At 48.7% G+C, this 19,364-nt stretch overlaps 1 protein-coding gene across 2 annotated transcripts in view; it reads right to left on the bottom strand.

Moving 5' to 3' along the window:
• Positions 1-10,240: 10,240 nt before the first annotated feature.
• The window catches only part of GRIK4 (glutamate ionotropic receptor kainate type subunit 4), a 206,275-nt gene continuing 197,151 nt past the window's right edge, over positions 10,241-19,364 (bottom strand). The window contains exons 15-20 of one of the 2 annotated variants that reach the window (XM_056322866.1): positions 17,736-17,909; positions 17,422-17,587; positions 15,737-15,962; positions 14,164-14,292; positions 11,275-11,393; positions 10,241-10,735 (exon numbers count right to left, since the gene is read on the bottom strand). In XM_056322866.1, coding sequence (XP_056178841.1) covers positions 10,370-10,735; positions 11,275-11,393; positions 14,164-14,292; positions 15,737-15,962; positions 17,422-17,587; positions 17,736-17,909 — 1,180 coding nt within the window. In that variant the 3' untranslated portion in view covers positions 10,241-10,369. Of the gene's footprint in view, positions 10,736-11,274; positions 11,394-14,163; positions 14,293-15,736; positions 15,963-17,421; positions 17,588-17,735; positions 17,910-19,364 lie in introns of those variants that run through there. The other variant, XR_008819147.1, reaches the window with a different exon arrangement.

The raw sequence follows: 19,364 nt of genomic DNA, 5'->3' as shown, positions 1-19,364 counted from the left end.
CCTACTTCTCGTATCTGTTTCAGTGAGATAAAGAACTCCATTGCATTCGGAGACTACACTTTTACTGACAATCCTCATGTTTTTTGCACAGCTTACCTGCGCTATTTAGTTGCTAGAAGGCAGACAGAGCATACTTTAGTGGATAACTGGCACCAGCAGGCTACATTTTGATTTGAAATACATGTCAGCTGCTGCTTTCTATAGTTACAGATCAACTAGATAGAACAGATGTCCGCATTAACCTCGCCTGGGTCAGTGCTGCAAGTGTGAGAAAGTGACCAGTGTATCCCCCTGGCCTACATTAAAGACCATTTCAACAGAGACGGGACGAGCCGGGGAACTGCGACCACAATATAGTCTTTCACCTCTAGGGGCCAGTTTGAATTCAGCCCAAGGCAGCGCTGATTCAAGGTGCTGATCATCTGTTGGCTATCTCATTGTTCAGTGAAATAAGTTTGATGGGTCTCAATCTGCTCCTCCCTGGCAGACAAATATCCGCTTGCCGAAGCTTTTGCTACCATTGGCCACCCCGGGTGACCCCTGCCTGGCAGGCTCCCCTCTTTCCCACTGCCACCTCCCCCGGGGTTAAACAGGCCGTGGGAACTGGAGTCACCTCTTTACTTGCTTCCTCCTTATCTGGTCGTGCAGGGGATGCCAAGGGTGGTGCTCAGCAATGCTGGCGCTAGTTCATGCACGCAGAACAAGTGCCACTTAAGAGGCATTCACGCCAGTGGCACATCCACGTTAGGTGACAGAGCAACCCAAATACAAGTTCATTATTTTCATACTTTTAGAGCCGGACCTGATCAGCCTGAGCAAAACATCCACAACATCTGAAAAAAATTCCAGTCACAATCCTTCCCTCGATACTCACACTTCTAATGCACCACAAATAAATGTCACCCACTGTCAACAGGGGCACTTATCAGGGTCCAAGCAGGTTCATGAGGCCAGAAGGGAACCACTGTTAATGTCCAGAATATAAGCCAGATTCCCCTAGTTTCACTCCCATCTGATCTAGAGCAGATCTTTCAGGGGAAAAAAAAACAAACACAAAAAACCCAAACAACCAAAAAAAGCCACCAGCATGTACCCTTGAAAAATTACCGGAGACAGAGAATCAAACACAGTCTGCGAAAAATCAAACAGTTAATTACTTACTATGTTAATTAAAAAAACCCAAACAATAACAAAAAAAACCCCAAACGGGCCTCATTCTAGTCAGAGTGAGGCACCTAAACCCAATTAATTCCCAGCCCACGCTAAGAACGTTCCACAGGTCTCAGTGCACCCAGGGAAGCAGTGTCACTGTCACACATGGGGACATGGACCCACCAAGATCACGGAATTTGTCCGGGTCACACACGGAGATAATGGCAGCAGCAGAGGAGGGAGCATCTAGTAGACTCTGCTGCTTCTCAGAATAATTTTCCCTATATTTAAGTCACCAGAGGTTTTAGGAGGAGGGTGGGGGAGAGGATTCAAAACATATGCAGTTTTCTACTTCTTTTGTATAGCTTTTCGATCCTTTCGCTTCTGGGTTTGGCAACTGCAACTTTCTTCACCCTTGGAGATTATTCTTCAGTTCCTCAAAGAGCCTTCAATTTTCTCACAAATCTCTTCCTTTCACTTAATTTAAACATTTATGGCCAATTCCATGATTTAATAATGAGAAATAAAATTGGAGATTTACTAACTGTAGAGAGAAGACCTTTCATTTCAGCTGGGGATTAAGAAGGGAGTTAAAGGTGTGAATCCTGTTAGCCACGCTGGCCTAACCTGAGCTTTGGCACACTAAAGAGCCCAATCCTGAGAGACACTGAGCACTCCCTGCTCCCACTGAAGCCAGGGAAGTCCTGTGGACTCAAGAGCACATTGCAGATTTGAGCCCCTTAAGACACAATGCTAGTGTATAAATCCATAGCAGCACTGCCTCATAGATATTTTGCTAATAACTTTCAAGCCTGACTTCATTTAGTGCTACCACCAGCCGGTCAACTCCAAGCAGCTTCTCACTACACCATTAATTTCAGGTAACAATTCACTAAGATCTCTGGTTCCGCATAAGCGCTTCCCAAATCACTTCTTCAGTCTCTGTCAATTACCTGAGACTAATGCACCTTGAAGTTACCTTTTAGAGCAAACATTACTCCATGGTCATAACTCTAAAATATTATCAGTAGCCAAAAGACAGGAACAATGCAGCTTTCAACTTCAGAAATTCAGACTGCACATTCAAACACAGAAATAAAAAATAAATCAGTGCTGGTGCAGTCATATGGATTTTCATAATTTGGCAATTGCTAGGCATGTTCATAGGACCAAATGGACCTTCAGCCTTTTATTAATTTGATTTCATTTTCTGGATGACTACTATTAGACAAAGGCAGTTTTCTCAGGTACCACTGCAATGGTACTGGCCATCAAATTATGTCTGGCAGATCAAATCTCACACACTTGGGGCTAGACTCACTGAGCTGGCTGCCATCTTACCCTCTCCATCATGACGTGGGTTCTCTCCCAGACTTGGGCACACAGTGCAGGATGCAGCATACGAGGCTCGCTCTTCTTCAGCTAGCCTGCCATGCTCAGGAGACTCCCCAAACTCATGTGTGATCCTCTGATCCGCCAGCATGGCATCTCATGCTTTGGGAAGTGCCGTGGCATGGTCAGGTGCTCACTGATGCAGCCTGAGCAGCAAGAAGGGCAAACCTGGGCATGTATTGCACCTAGTGCCCTTCTCCAGTCAGCTCTGGATCTGTCCCTGCTGTGCAGCACAGCACGGCACCCACCTGTGCCCCTGGTTGGGACACATCTCATTTTGGACCACGGCTTCCATTCTGTGCAGCCAGACAAAGAGGGCACCAGCAGAGAAAAATGAGTGCAGACATGAAAATAGCTGGGTCTTCCTCTGCCAAATGCTCTGGATTCATAACTAGTTGTTAGGATGAGATGAGAAGTGCCACTGCTGTCTGATTTTGAAATGGGACTTTGGCTGGGAGAACAGGACAAAAGAGAAGCTGTCTCGCCTTGTGTGTGTAACGATTCCATTACAGGTCTGGATCTCACTTGGAGAACGATGCTGGCTGAGCATGTAGGCTGACAGCATTCATAATAATTAACCATTAATGTTAGCAAACACTTGGCAAATCTCCACCCACTTTCATCCGGAGCGCTCAGAGTCCTTTGCAAACATGAACAGAATAAACCTTGCCAGACCCCTTCCAGTCCTACCCATTAATCCAGAGAATTTCCTCCACTTCTGTTCTCTGACAGGGTATTTGGTAAACACAGCGAGGTTGGAAAGTACTCAGGTCATCCCTGTTTTACAACGTAGAGCGGAGGCCCAGGGTGGTGAAGTGACATTCCCAAAGCCCCAGCCGGCGCTGCTGGTGCAGCGATAGTGAGCGGCTGTAGCCTCCATCCCTGCACCATCCCTCCTGTGCTGGGCAGGGCGTCATCCCTATCTCACTGGCAAGGAAGCCCAAGCAGGAAAGGGGATGCAGGCTGTGCCCAAAGTCCAACACAGATCAGCAAGCTGGTAGGGCGATAACTCTGCTGCTGTTCTCACTTCTGTGACGCAATGGCCACCGCAGACAGAAATAACCGCAAGCAAAGCATGGGGCAGCCAGAGCACAGTGGCCTGTATGACAGCGTCTCCCGCTGCGCCTGCTATGGCTTGGTGGCATTTTTGCCATTCGGTTTTGCCATCCTTGCTGCTGCTTTCTCAGAGCTCCTTGTGGACGTGATTTTGTTCAAAACCACCCAAACAAAACCAGCAGGGGCCTTCATTCCAGAATAATGATGCTCCCTTGAAATACAGTGTCCACATGGGGGAATTACAATGAAACAGCTTGGTCAGGGTAACTATTACCTCTGCTAAACCAGCAGATATCCCCCACAAAGACACTCCCTTACAAAACTCCGTTTTTACATTCAAGGTCTAGCTTCAAAAAGAAATAACAATCCATTTGACTCAGGCACATGGCCAGCAGCATGCCAGGGCCATCTGAAACGGCCAGCAAACAAACCTTCCTCACAGAAGAGAGCGATCTGGCTCACAGGACCTCAGAGCATGGACACTTGGTAGCCTCCTGCTAATGTCTGGCTCCCTACCACGTCGTGACCTCCATTTCAGCTGTCTGAGGGCTAAAGATGTTGTGGCTGATCAATAGCTCACGAATAAAACCAGAGGCTGTGTGTTCACCTCCTTGTCCCAGTTTAGTTCAGCAAGCAATAATCAGAGCATCCTCTACAGCTGTGCTCACTAACACGCAAGGGTATTTACTGTAGACTCTGGAAGAACAATCAGTTTTAGGCAGGCAGCTCAGACATCTTAGTGCTCACCTGGGAATAAGAGGTCTTTTTTCTTTTCCTCCCCTAGTTCTTTCCCCTCATTTGCATTCACTTTTGGCTTTGAAATAAATTGCTTTAAATCTCAGCTCAGCAAGAGCTAAGCGTGAAAAGCCAGGAGACTACATTCATGAACATTTCCTGGGAGTTCAGGCAAGAGCCAATCTGAGACCTTTTTTCTATGACTGAGCAACATGAGGAGGAGTATTTTGGGTATGAATAGGAAAGAGAAAGGTGCTCGGAAGGCAGAGATGGAGGAAGAGAAAAGACAGAAGATAACAGGTTTCACCCATACTGGTCTAAATTGCCTTCTCCTCACCAATGTCAGTGATGTTCCCCCCCTTACCTCAGTTAACATTTTGTCCCAAACAAAGCAGCAAGTCCTCCCTGTTTTCCATGCTGCACACCAATCGGGAGTTCTGGCAGCCACTTTGGACCAGCTCGCCCCAGCGCAGCTCACAGCTGACTTAGAGGAGCTGAGGATGCGAGCAGTCCTGACGGGCCGAGAAGAACGTCCGTCTGCCAGGAGCAGCCCTTCTCACTGCCTCTGCACTCCAACAGACGTTTTCTCTCCCTTGCACCCTAAGCTCAATATACGATACACCGAAAACACAAGTACCACGATAAAAACAACAGAAAGGGTTAGTCTGGACAAATTGGTCAAAGCACGAAAAATACTGTTCCAAAAGAGCCTAAAGTCAAAACCCAAGAAATGTTAGGTCTTTCCATTGTAATAGACCCTTATTTATCACATTGGAAAGGGTACTTCTGAAAGGCAAATGGCCAGCCAGTCTCTTTGATACATGGAGATGCTTCAAGATAGGTATGATATAGAAAACCCAGGCAGAAGATATGTACCAGCTAATCTGACAGTTATCTCTTTTACAGCCAACTACTGTCATTTCAGTCTTTGAGAACTGCCAGCTACACTAACTGCAGACCTAAACCCAGCAGAGGAGAAAGCCTTTGTTAATTAAGCTAGCTTCCTTCATTTTCTTACTGATTTGGCCCCCACAGTGCTTTCGGGGAGCCGCTGTTGTGTGGCCCTTTGTGCCGGTGATGGAGTGCTGCACGCCCCCCCCCGACAGCTGCACACTGGTGGCGAGGCAGGCAATCCTCATCTGCCGGCTAGAATGCTCTCTGGGATGAAATGTTGCAGTCCTGCCACAAATCAGAGTATTAACTCAACTGGAGCACAACAGATTCCCCTGTGGAGGAAAAAAAAGTCTCCCTGAAGGATGCATAAACCTGCCCATTGTCAGATCCAGCTGATAACAGGGCTGATTTTCTCAGCGTGCTATCAGGTTCCAGAGGAGCCTATTTATACTGAATTCATCAGTGCTACTTTGTACCCAGAAGAGTTCAGCTCTGTATTTTCAATCAGTTAGTGGCCATCAAACTCGTAATGGGGTTTCTGGAACTGTGGGTGCTTTATCCTCTGTTCAGCAGGCGTTCCGGCACGCTGAGCCGTTGCTCCTCTAGCTCTGTTCAGGTTGCAGCTCCTCATCGCAGATGTGCTGTCCCCTCAGATATTCAGCAAAAGAAGGGACCAAAATCAGCAGACTTGCAAGTGTCAGGTGCGAGCCCAGACTTACTTTTTACCATTTCTAATAGCAGTTTACAGTTCCTTTTGCAGATCACTGGCCTGATTCTGTCTCCACTTATGCCTCTAGGTCATGGGGGCTATTTCCCTTACTTTGGAGCAGTGCCTCACTGGCAGGCTCTCCCCCTGACAGGCAGTGCTACTTTTTCCCTCTAGTCAAAGCCCCACAAGAAATTTCATCACCTTCATTGAATACACGAGTGTAGAAGAGAGAAATGCATATCTTGTGGGTAATCTCAGAGCTGAATGAAACAACAGCTGATGGAGGGGCCTTTGATCACTCATGCAGGCCTTTTCATAGCCAAATTGTGACAGCTTCACCCCCAAACCTAACACCAAAGCAGCCCTTCCTTGTTTCTTTGCTCTTTCACCAGATCATCAGAAACCAGTCATCATCCAGCCTCCACCAGCAGGCCTTGCTTACAGGTCCCTTTCTTTTCCCATGGGATGTCTCTACCATTCAGAGTCATCACCCAAGAACCATCAAAACCAGTTGCCCACATTCCTGTGTCCAGCCCAATTACCCTGTGCCCACAGCTGCAGGTACCAGCACTATAGGTATCTCCGCCAGCTTACACATGACAGCTGGACACTCACCCCTTCCAGCTGTAACACCCTTTTCTGTAACTCAGGATCTCTGCAAAAAAAGCAAAGCAAAATAATTGCTATTCCCTTGGTGTCTTCCTTTGGGGACCTCTTCGGATCACCTTTTGGGTCACTTACCTGGTGAGGCACTTAGGGTTCAAGGAGAAAAGCAGACTTGGCAGGGCAGAAGCAGGCAAGATTTCTGCAAATCTGAAATGGTTAAAAAGATTCCTGCTTCAGGACCACTACGGTCCAAAGGGTTCAGTTTCTATTCTATAATTTATAGCTCACCATCTTTATTCCTGAAGTCCTGTGGACTCTCATGGTTCACGGGACAACCCTTTTCTATTTTACTTATGCCAGTCAGTTCAGTAAATGCCCCCAGGTTTCACCCATGCAACCCCTGGGGAGAAAATAGCTTTTTATCATCAGGTGAAAATGGAACTGCCTGGAATAACAACAGAAACACGGGTTTTAGTGCATGAGGAGAGATCCCAGGCCTTTTAGTTAGGAACCTGCCAGACTGCTGTTGACCCAGCCAGAGCTGGAGAGTTGGCTGTCACTGCAGGGAGAGATGTAAGCCCTCGGCCTCACTGCTGGGCTCCCTGAACAGAACGGGCAGCAGGAGGATCAAACAAAACAGTTAGAGGGGATAAAGCAGAGTATTAAATTTTAATTGATCTAATCTTTGCCTCCCAGTAGAATTTGCAGAGATATCTTACTAGAATTACTCAGGTTTTATCAGGAGACAGCAATACTGGGAAAGTGCCTTTTGGATGGCAAACGACTCCAGATCTTGAACTGCACTAGCATTGGGACCAGCGGAGCAAAAGAGCCCCCCCAACAGTTTCAAAGATGAAAGCAAACACTGAGGAGAGAGAGAGAGAACATGTGAGATGCAAACCCATCTGGGCACACATGTATGTGAGCACAGACCCAGGCTTATGCATAATGCTGTCTGCTGTGGGGTCTCTCCGGTGTAAAATCTATAGGTATGTACCAGCGAATAGAAAATATAGGACCTACAGAGACGGAGAAAAGGCATCCAAATGACAGCAGCTTTTATCCCTCCACTGCTCTTCCGAGGTCCATTCCTGCTCTGAGTGCAAACACTCTGAACATTTTTAAAAAAAAAAAAATTAAAAGAGAGAGAAGAGGGCAAGAGGGACATGGAAAAAAACCTTAAAATACAGACCCAGATATAAAATACCATATGGGTGGAGTGAGCTAACACACAGATAAAAAGCAAAGACAGTGAGAAACCAGGTGGTTTCTCATCATTTTTTCCCTGACATCCTCTGTCTGAGCAGATGACTACAAGGTCTTTGGAGAAGAGAGGAATAATGTCTGACTCTGTCAAGATCCCTCTTTATTCACTGTGGTGAAGGGGTGAAAAAACATCAGGTCTGATAAATGATTCATGGAACCTTTTCTTCTGCTAATCTGTAAATAAATTTTAAAAAGCAGCTTCTTTTTGATGAATATATTCTACTGTTCGTAAAAACATGTCAGCCTTTAAACACAACACAGGCACACTCAGATGTCTCCGGTGTTGCTGTCAGTACTTTGAAAGCCCAAGCCTGGCTCCTCGCAGAGCGCAGGGATGGAGGTTTCACTGACTTACCTCACCTGAGGATCTGCCCCGCCGATCCCACGGCACCAGATGCCCAGGCTCTGGCGAAACCTTACTTCATCTCATGCTTGCACCTCCACTGTTCTGTTTAGTCAGGGAGAGGGCAACACCCCACAGATTTACAGATACAAAGGCCAGAAATGACCTTTGTGTACACCTCCCTGCGTAACAAGCTCTAAATCCCCTCCTCCACGTCGCACAGGCACACTCTGTGCATGCACATCTTACTGCTGTTGTGTGGCAGGCACTTCTTTTCACATGCTGTTGGAAACAACAGAACAACCCTAATGTGCCCATCACCATGGCATCACATCCTGTTCCCTGCACATCCTCCTCAGAAATATTTGCTGGAGCCAGGCTCCTGACCACGGCAACACGATGGATTTCACTGGCGGTACCTAACCCTCAGCCCTGGGGTCAACTGGGCTCTGATTAGCAAGTCTGGGAAGGCTGTAACCATCGTGGTCCACATCACATGGAAACCTGGGCCCCCCTGGACAGATTTCACTGCTGCTAGTTAGGGGTTTGCCCCTTGCCACCACGTGTTGTGGGCTTTCTTTTGGGGGACTTTTTCCTCCTGTTTCCATTCAGCTACAGACAACAGCAACGCTGCAGGTGTGGACGCACTCAGGCAGCAGAGACCTGCAACAGCCAAAGCACCTCTTCCCTGTCAGCTGGAGAGTTGCTGCGTTTCTCCCTCAGCAGACGGGCCTCAAACTGTCTCACGATTTTTGTGAATGTTAACAGGGAAGGAAAGAGGAAAAAAAAGCATGATTATACAAGGACATCTTTTATTTCAGTACATTCAAGACAAAAAGAAAAGAAAACAATTCAAGAACAGGATGTACCCTTCACTCAAGGCTTTATCCCCCCTGCCCCTCTCCATTGTCATCTCTTTCCTTTTACAATCAGAAATTGCATAGAATTTGTTTTTCAATCAGAAAATTAAATTTGTCAATGTAAAACCCATGTCTGTACCAAGCAGAGGGTGAGCTGCTGCTGTTGCTAGGGAAGTAAATATTTTCCTTACATCAGATCCCGGGCTAATAGTTTTCTCAAATGCTGTGCGGCATCATTGCTGCTAGACATGGGCTGTAAGTCACCCTCAAAGCTGAGGGTGCTCCATGGGTCACGGACAAGGGGAGCTTGCGAGCCTGGGGCAGAGCTCAGAGTCACTTGTTTGGGAGTGTGCAGAGCACGGGCTGCGGATGTGTTGGGGAGCGATGGTGGGCAGCAAATACCACCTCCCTCCGCTGACGGGAAGGGCAGCCTTCCCCAGCACTCCCCAATCTCACCTGCTCCCACCTCACCTTCTTCAACAGGCTCCCCCACCCACATCCCAAAAACAGAAAGGAAAAAAAGCAAAAGCTAACCCCAGAACTAAACAAAAGACACAGAACCCCTGAAATTCCAGGCGTTTCAAGGCCTCTTTGAGTTCACTGTGTTTGTTGGTTGGTTTTTGGCATTTTAATATATATCTATGTATATATATATATTTTTATATATATATATATATATGTATTTTAACAACTCCTCAGATGGACTTCCAGCAAATGCTGCTTCTCATGGGGAGCGTGTCCCATCCCATCCCTCCCTTCCTCTCTCAGTCCACCTCCCACACTCTGAAATGGAAGAAAGACTTCAGCACCTGAAACCTGGTGCCTTGGAGACTAGGTCCTGACATACCCGAAATAAACCAAAACAAAATAATGACTCCTCCCTTCCTGTCCCTTATCCACATCAAATAAAAAGACCCTCCCCCCGCCCTTTGAGAACATCCCCCAAGTAAATCTACGTGATGGGGAGACAGCGCCAACATCCTTTCTCCTGGCCTGGAGTGGAGAAGTTCCAAGAACCGCTCTTGGCCCTGGGTGGGCAATATCTGCTACACCAGTTACCCACCACATCCCTCCTTCCTGCCTCGGAGCCGCGCGGTGGCACGGAGACAAGTGCTGGAGACAGGCCAGCCAGAGGACCTTGCCCCCGCTGCCCAGGCTCCGGCGAGACACGGGTCCTCTTGGACGCCGAAACCAAACCCTCTGGCCAGGCCTGCACGTCAGCCTAAAGGTCCGCCTTGCTCTGGAGAAGCTGGGTAACTGCTTTTAATTTAAAAACAAGTTGACATTGTACAAGTCCGTGTTCTGTAAAATGGAACAGGACCCTCCTGGCCCACCCCAACACCACCTGCCCCAGCACTACTCGGGCTCGCTGCTGTTGGTGGTCTTCTCCCACTCCAAGCTCTCTTCGCTCTGTGCGGGTGAGCCCGCGGACGGCCGTGCCCGGAGCCCCTGAAACCTGCGGCACTCGGGGCACACTCGGATGTGCGTGCACCCTCGGGCAACCAGGGCAGCTTCTTGTGCCAGTCTTTGTGCCAGGGGATCTGGCTCGCCCCCACTGCACAGCTTCCCATTGCTGAGCGTGGTTGTGCTGCGGGCTCGGCGCTCCTCTGGGATAATGGGGCGAGTCCGTATCATTCCCCCTCGCCTCCGATGAGGGTGGAAACTGTCCTTGCAGAGAATGATGTTGCGCAGCTCCGTCACCATTTCTTGGCACACCGACACCTGGAAGGCAGACCCGAGACATACTGCTCACCTAAGTAAGCTGTGAGCCCAGCAGCTGCGTCTGCTCTGGATACTGATGCCAAAGCATTACGGACTCAGTCGTTAATCTGGCCACCAGCTTTCGACATCAATGCTCGGACATTTACACTTGATTTAGCTCAACAGACTCCGCCTCTTGTCAGAGGCCCTCCAGTGTTCTGGATCCCCAGATCAACACAAGAGCCAAACCTATTGCAGGTAGAAATGCTCAGAGGTGATCCTGTCTCCAGGAAAGGCACCTGGATGTTATACACATCCTTGACCCCTTCAAAAGCCCTTGGAGCATCCCTACAGCCTCAATCTGAGTAGGAGTGCATGAGAAGCTCGTGCACTTTAGACCCTGCCCAACGCACCCAGCCTTCTCATGCACGTGAGGTCTCATTACTGGGAAGGCTCATCTCAGCCTGGGTGCGTTACTTGCTCCAGAGCACTGCACTGCCGAGCACCCTGCAGATAGTAATGAACACACACTATCCCCTCAGGACACTTTCAGGTCCTACCTCTGACTGTTCAGAGTGCCGAAGGCTCCACAAAAATTCCAGCATTGCCATAAAAATTGCTACAATTAAGCCACAGATAAGAACCACAAAGATTCCACCAATGTTCTCCATTCCCAGGCCTGAAATAAAGGAGAAGAGACAATGCTGTGAAGAGGTAGAAACAACATAAATTGCAAGCATCGCCGTACAGAAATCCCAACTCTTTGCTGTTCAGTTGGCACTGCATGCACCCGGCAAGGGACCAAAAACACACAGCCAGCCCTGTCTTATTAATAGCTAACCGCATGACTCAGATGGCAAACTGAATGACTTGCAATAACTGCACGATCGAAGACACGTTCTCAGAAATGATGATTTTGCAGATAAACAGCAAGTATACTGGAGGGAAGTACAAAGCAATTTGTGGACAAACTGAAAACAGGAGAAAAAATGAGAGATCAATCAGGCACATTAATCCCTGCAAATTATTCACCCAGCTCTAGTTTCTTTGAACTTTGCAAAAGAAGATGAGCAATGTTGTTTAAGAAGCAGAGATGAAGACGACAAGAAAGGGTTTTAAAGGAAGCTGACACCAAAAAAAGCTCCTTTGATTGCATTGCAAAGTGCCACTGAAAAAATTATTACAGCTGCTTGCATTGCAGTAGCAAGGAGAAGTTCCAAACAAGACCAGGAGGACCCAACACTTTTTCACTCTGTACAGTGACTGAATGGGGTCCCTGCCACCAGTGGTGCCTGTTTATGGATCGGGTGCTCTCTGCCCAGCACCCTCTGGCCCACGAGAAGGCAACAACCCCTTCCATGGGGTGACTCATCTCACCTCCTTTGGACCACTGGCTTACAACAGGATGACTACCCCCTCTGCTGATTGTAGGAGCCATTTGGCCACTTGGGCCAAACGCTTCACAGGCAGACAGCTTCGATTAGGGAAGGGACCAAGTTGCCCACACGGCAGCTGCCAGCCCTGTTCTACACAGCTTGCACTCCAGAAAGCTCACCAGCTGGAAGGAAAATCCACCCCTCAGGAACCCGCTCTGAGCTTTCCGTGTGCCAAGGCTGTCACCTCCCTTCCCACCATGGCCCCTTTCCCCAAAACTGCAGCCTGTGCCTCCATCCTGCCCTGCAGAACAGGACCGTGAGAGGAGCTGGGGAGCAGTGCCAGGCTCAGCACACACTGCCTGAGACACAGCTCTGCTCCTGTGCTTGCTGGGTTCGGGTCTCAAGTGGACTGGGCCCCTGATTGGATTGATTACAAAAAGCATGTGGTGCTTTGCACTGAGGTGACTGTACGAGGCCATTACTCAACAAGAACATCTATAAAAATCTTCCTCTCCCCTCTGTAGCATTAAATCAAAGTGTAAGAATCAATGATTTATTGACTTAATCTCTGCCTGGCTTTTAGATATAAAATCTCACCAAAATCCTTGTAAATTGCTGACCTGTTTTTTTCTAAAACTTAGGAGGTCACATTTCTCCCTCCTCCTCCGTCATTCTTTTGGCATTGCCTCTGGAGCAATTTAGCGACTCTGTAAATCAGCTCGCTGCAGAGATGTTTCCACTAAGCAACTGCAGGGCAGAAAACACAGCCCATAATCACAGTTTAGACCCAAGGAAAAGGCCATCCTCTCCTCCCAGCAGCTCTCAAATTTGAATTCAGGGCCCGTACCTCTCTCTACATCCGCCCATCATTCTGCCAGGGTGCCACCTCAGATGCCCATTCCAAGCTCACCGAGACGTATTTCCTTCCTCCATACACATGTACCAGCAGGCTACAGCCTTCCTCATTTCCCAAACTGAGGAAGTGAGCCATGACAGAGCACAGAAAACAGCAGAACAACTTGTCCAGGATCACCGAGCATGCCGGGTAGCACCCAGAGTCTGCTTCGCAGCCGTCCCGCCCCAAAGGCATCTCAAAACAGCCCGCAGACTAAATTCCGCTTCCGAGCTGCTTTTTGCACAGTCCGTGGATTAAAAGGCTCCCATGTGCCTGCTGGCCTCCAAGAGTAACTTCTTAAATAGCTTATTGCCTTGCCCTGAGGCCTGATGTCTTACACTGGGCCAACACCTTCTGTCTCGAGACTCACAGCCCGGCGGCACCGCCAGCACGGAGCACCACCTTGCATGCGGGGTCGAATCCAGCCGAGCTCCGGAGCGCACAGACACGCACCTACACCTGCTGCAATGTCAAGAAAACAAAAGAGGTACCACAGACCCAGCTTGGCGCTCTGTCTCTGCGCTCAGAAAGGTCAGCGGACTGTCCTTGCGGCTGGGGGACCTGCGGGCCTCCCAGACACCACTTGCTGAGGAAGGGGTGACTGCCAGAACTAAAAAAATGCAGCAACTGTGTTAAGCTGGCAACTGCTCTCATGCTGGGACTTCAGCCTAATGTGGTAGCTTTTATGGCAATTTACATAGCATTAGCCACAAGACTTCGCTCCTCAGTTTACAGATGTACTAATAAAGTCCTTGTGTCCCTTCCCCTGGCTGTTTGAAAGGCACTTTCACTTGGAGCCATTAACCAGCGGGCCTGTGGTGGAGATCCATCTCCCTTGAAGGAACCCAGGATTTTGGTTTGATCCCTTTAGCCATCCATTTTCCCAGACGTTCATTAGAAGCTAATTTACCCTCCATATGCCTCCAATATTTGTCACTTGGTTGTTCCCGCTATCGCTGCCCCAGGCAAAAACACACAGCATGAGGCACGGCAGAGCTGTTTGGCTTTCTCCTTGAATTGTGAAGGAAGGAATCTCAGATCAGAAGAGGAAAAAGTAATTCTCAGGCAGAAAACCTGGCAGCGCTCACGTGCAGATCGACGTTCATCCTTGCACTGCTGGCAAAGATGCTTCTGCTGCCTGGCCCCTTCAGCATGCTACCAGGAGTGGTGTGGCTTACCTTTGGCTCGGTGGTCCTCCTCTTTGGGGCACTTGCCTCCTTCCCACCACTTTCGCTTCAGGATTTCCAGGCGGTTGTTCTCTTGCAACTGGAGAATAGCCAGGTCAAACTCGTCGCGAAACACAGAGCCTGCAACACCAAGAGGTATGTGGTAAGGCACTGCCTCGGCCGGCCTTCCTCCCCACTTGTCCCCGCCACGATGCCCTGCCAGCGTGCCCCACTACAAACGCTCATCTCTGAACGGTTTGGAAGGGGCTTGGGTCCATGTAAGCCCTTGAAACCTGCAGCCTCCCTGCTGGGACTGTGAACTGATTAATGTCATGTGCGGGTGGCAATTTCACTTGTCCACCGAGACCCACGCAGGCCGTTTAAAGAGGCCCATTACAAGGGGGAGGGGGGCTTTGGCTCCAGGGGCAGGGTCTGAACAGGCAGTTCAGCATTGCACCGCTGCTCCTCCAGGCCACTGAGGTCCCTTCTGTCGTTCTGCCTCCAACGTCAACCTTGCTCTAACACTCCTTCCCTCAAACTGGTGCACTGCAACAGCAGCCAGTTCAGCCTACAGGCAAGCCCAGATGCTCACGGCAGAGGAGGCTCACTTCTGCGCTCAGCACCGAGCTCCACTGCGCTCCTGGCACCTGCTACCAGAGGTCCCGAGGAAGGGCCGTGGGAAAGACACAGTTCTGCTGGTAACTCTGCACTACTGTCCCACCCAGCAGCTTTCTGCTCTTCTTATCTGCTACAGTTTCACTGCTTAACAAGACAATGTCAGAACAAATTTAGTCCTGAAAGTAAGGATTTGTATTCACCATCAGGCTACTGTGGCTTTACAAGCTTATGCATGTTAGCTAAACTACAGTGACTGTTTGTGTGACGGTTCTTATGTAATTCACCTTAACTTTGTATTGCTAAGTGCAGGTGCTTAAAGGTCAGGACAACGCTTCCCGCTTCCCGAGCCCACGAGACTGGCTGAAAGATCAGCCGATTGCTTGGAATAACAACTACTACATCCTTTTTCTGTGCTGCCCTGGGAGATGACGTTCTCTTGGTAGCTCTCGCATTTGAAAGACAAAACCCCTGCATTTGTTAAACTTGATTATTAGCTCAGATAGTCACTGAATTGCCCAATTCTCTGTCCCGGAGTTTTAAGAACCACCAGCTGTTAAGAAACTTGTGCTAAAAACTACAAGGGTTGCAACAGCATTACTTTTACAGCACTTCTGAGATAAAACAAGCAGCACAAAACGTTCAAAAACACTGGTTCAAAAGGGAAACAGTCAGCAAAGAGCATATATGCAGAAAATAAGCAGCAATTTTGAAACATCTTTCACATGAATTATTTGAAGAGCCGCAGTCGCGTGTCACATGGCTCTGGAGCAGAGCAGGGTCTCGTACATCTGGCTCTGAGCGCGCACCTTGGGCAATTGCAATCTATTTGCTTTTCCTCCCAAGATAAAAAACGACCCTGGGCAGAGCTGTGAAACGTGACATTGGCTTTAGAGCTGGTTCAGCCTTTCAAACGCTCCGGTCCTCTGTCGACAGCTGAGAAGGACTAGAATTTTTCTTCACTGCCTACCGACGGGCATGCCAATCCCGTAGCCCTTGGTGTCCAGAAGGCCCCCGACCTGCGTGAGGTTGCAATTGCGCTGACGATAATACTCGTTCATGGTGGACTCCAGCAGGAAGGCGTAATTGGAGTTCAGCACGCGCGCAATCCCTTCCTCCGTGCTCTTCACAAAGACACTTGGCTGCTTGGAGTACATGTAGTTCCACATCCGCTGGTACGTCTGGTAGCGGGAGTTCTGCAGGAGAAAGGAGGCAAGTGCAACTAAGGTAGGAGCACCTTGCTGAAGCGTAACCCAAATTAGGTTAGTCACACAAATTAGGACGTCACACAAATTAGACGCCACTATGAAAAGGCCACAATTGGGAAAAGAGTCAAAGGATTTGGATGCCTAACCTCCATTTATTTCAATGAGGTTCAGAGGTCCAAATATCTTGGTGGATTTGAGACTTTGTTGGCAAAGCTGGGCATGAAATGCATGCCTAATTCTAACAGGTTGCAGCAAAGCTCTTTGCATAAATTCAATTTTAGAAAAATACATGGAGTATTTTTGCTGGAGAGCCTCAGGGAATCTGCTGCTGACCTAGTTACTGCCCTCATCTGTCCAGCTCTGTCCCCTGGGTGCAGTCACTTGGGCAAAGGACAGACGAACAGGGTGTGTGTTTGCTCCTGATTCGCTGCACTTTTAAACCTTAATCCTGTGTGTTAGTGTCAGGGGAAACAGCTGCCAGGACGGGCTACAAGGCAAGGTGCTCCAGCGTGGACATCGGTCTCATGCAGCCAGGAACTGAGGGGTGGTGAGGACAGCCTCAGCCACCTGCTCAACCCACCATTACATTCAACCCACCATCGTTACACCAGAGGCAAATGGATCCCAACACAGTTTAAAGTGTTGCAAATGGTACAAGAGGATCTTTTCCTAATTTCTTCTCCGATAATTCTCAGCAGCTCCCACACCCGCCAGGCAGTGCAGAATCACAGTCAGGATTTTAAACTTGAAAGCCTTCCTGAAAAGAACCGAGTGCCTCATATACAACCACCTTAGCCACTTGGGCTCTGTTCAGCTCATTTTAGATGTAACGTTCTGCTTTAAAGTAGCTTTTTGCCAAACCCCTGAAGGGTGTAAAGTTGGGCTGAAAAGCTCAGGCTCACTCGAGAGATTTCTCAGGCTTCTCAATTCAGTTCAGACTCAGAGAGGGGAAAAAGTGAGAAAAGCGCTCTCTCCTCTCAGAATTTCAACAAGTAATAAATAAATAATCCTCAAGCAGATCTTTGTGCATTCAGAGCACTGCAGAAAAGATTCACTCATTTATTTCCCTTCTGAATAGAGCAGGGAAGATAAAAATTAAATTCAGCTAAATTGCCTGCATAAGTTTGCATACACTTGACTGACTTGTTTTCAGTGCCACTGACCACACATACAGACTCCAGCACCGTGACTATGCTAGCCTACCTGGGGTCTGCAAATGTTTCTTTGCTTACCCAACTAGGGGACTGTCATGTAAAAGTCAAGATCACATCAAAATTGCAGAGAGACCCAGTCCTGTGCAACCAAGCAGCCAGGGGTCTCTAGAAGCCCCCTCCATGCCAGAAACCGGAATGGAACCAGCACAACAGGCTGGGCTGACCTCCAAATCTGATTAACGGGTGCCATCTGCACCCCCTGCCCCAGTTATTAGCAGAAGAATGGGGTTTACTTGGAAGAAGGTCATGCTGGAGCCACCGTGAATGGTGCCGTACTCGATGGCTGTCTGGTCAGCCAGGTCATCTACGGATTCGATGGGGACGTCCATCCGCTGCACAGTGAGGAAGGCTGCCAGATTGGCTGTGTAGGAGGAGATGATGATCAAGGTGAATGCCCACCTAGGGAAAGGGAAATTCAAGATGGTGACCTGAGATTTCCCCACAGACTGAATCTGGTCTCCATCCCCACCCTCCGCCTCTCCATCTGCTGCTGCCCAGAAAAGACCTGCAGAGAAGCCTTCCGTCAGGGGAGGGCTGACCTCCTTACCAGACTCCACTGACACAGCGCGTGGACAGTGCCTGGGGGGCAATGGTGGAGCCCTGCTGCATGAATCCCCCGACTGGAAACCACAAGCTGTTGCCGAGAGAGTACTGATTCACGAGAAGATTGCATCTACCTTGTGAGCAGGGGTGGGGGCTGTACCACTCGTACGGTGTCAATCTAAAATGACAAGATACAGGTAGCTCAGTAATTTCACTGGGAAATGGGGCACTTTGGAGAACAGAAGCAAAAACCAGAAAAGCTGTGAAGCCCTAGCTCTTCTGGAGGCAGATTTTTCTGAGGAGGAAACTCTTTGCTGTCAATTGATGCCCAGGGCTCAGAGCTGTGTGAAATGCTTGCTCTAAGACTCAGAAGCCAGAGGCTTTCTTGTAAAGATTTCCAAAAGTTTTGAGAGGCTCTGCTGAAAATCTGGGCATGGGCTGCAGGGAGGCTGGAGCCCTGTGTGTAAATTCGCGCCACAGACAACCACAACAATAATTCCAGATGTGCACAGACTTGACGTAAAATTGAAATCAAACATCTCTGGCCATGTTCCCTGCTGGATAATGAGCATCAATGGGAAGTTCAAAAGTGAAGTGTGTGAGACCCAACTGCATGACACCTTCATAACAATAACTGTATTGGTGCAAATGGTTGTGCTGAGAAGGTATGGTTGCCCTGGCAAGGTCTAGGTCTCAGGTCCAGTTTGAAGCCAAGTACTGGTCTTTCAAAGCATCACATACTTTCAGGGCTCAAGGGACAGGACAGAGGTGGGAATCTGAAACAGATGACAGCCTGTCACTGAAGTGACTGTAGCCTAGCGCTCCTTTTTTTGCTGTTTCCAATCCTCAGTTCCCTAGTTGTTAAGAAAGTCTTCTGATTCCTGTGCTGCAGTACACTCTATTGCTAATGGTTAACCAAGCTGGTGCCTGGGAGGGGTCATTTTGGGGATATTGCTGATACAGCTGCAGGGCTCTGCCAGCTTACACATCATTTAAATAAGATGAGGTGTTTATTTTTGTTTCGGCATCTCCCACCTCACTGTGATGCCACGGAGGCAGAGGTTATGTCTTCTACGGTTGGATCAAGCACTAGCAGTAAAGAACACTGCTCCGGTAGTCTTCTGCAATTCATAGGGTCAAAAGCTCCTCACTGCTGAGAAAGGCAGAGAGCAGTGTCCAAAGCTCCATCCCCAGCGGGAAGCTCTGTAAAGGCACCTTTTTGGAGGATCATGTTTAAAACATGAGGAGGGAGCTAAAGAGGCACCAAATCTCAGTCTGCAGAGCACACCGGACTGCATTATTCAATGTTTTCTTCAGAACTACATTTCTGAGGCTGTAATAGTATTTGAAGAAACCATTAAAGTCCTGTCAGGATGACAACTTTAGCCATGCTAAGGGACAGGGTGACAGCACAGTTCCAACTTTTTGTAATGAGGATCGGGTGCTAACTGTGTCCTGAAAGAGCTGTCAAGCCCCGAGCACATTTTTGGTGCACACTGCTGGGACACGGTTCAACTCTGTCTGAAAAGGCCCATCTATGCCACCAGCCACAAGCCGTTTGTTAGGAGGCCAGGGAAAACAGCAGTGGAGCACGGACCCGGGGCCTCGATGGGAGACACGCTGCCCACAAGCA

The sequence above is a fragment of the Falco biarmicus genome, chromosome 20 (genome assembly GCF_023638135.1).
Source record: "Falco biarmicus isolate bFalBia1 chromosome 20, bFalBia1.pri, whole genome shotgun sequence".
In the NCBI taxonomy this organism is placed as follows: Eukaryota; Metazoa; Chordata; class Aves; order Falconiformes; family Falconidae; genus Falco; species Falco biarmicus.
This window is presented reverse-complemented; position numbering and strand designations above follow the sequence as displayed.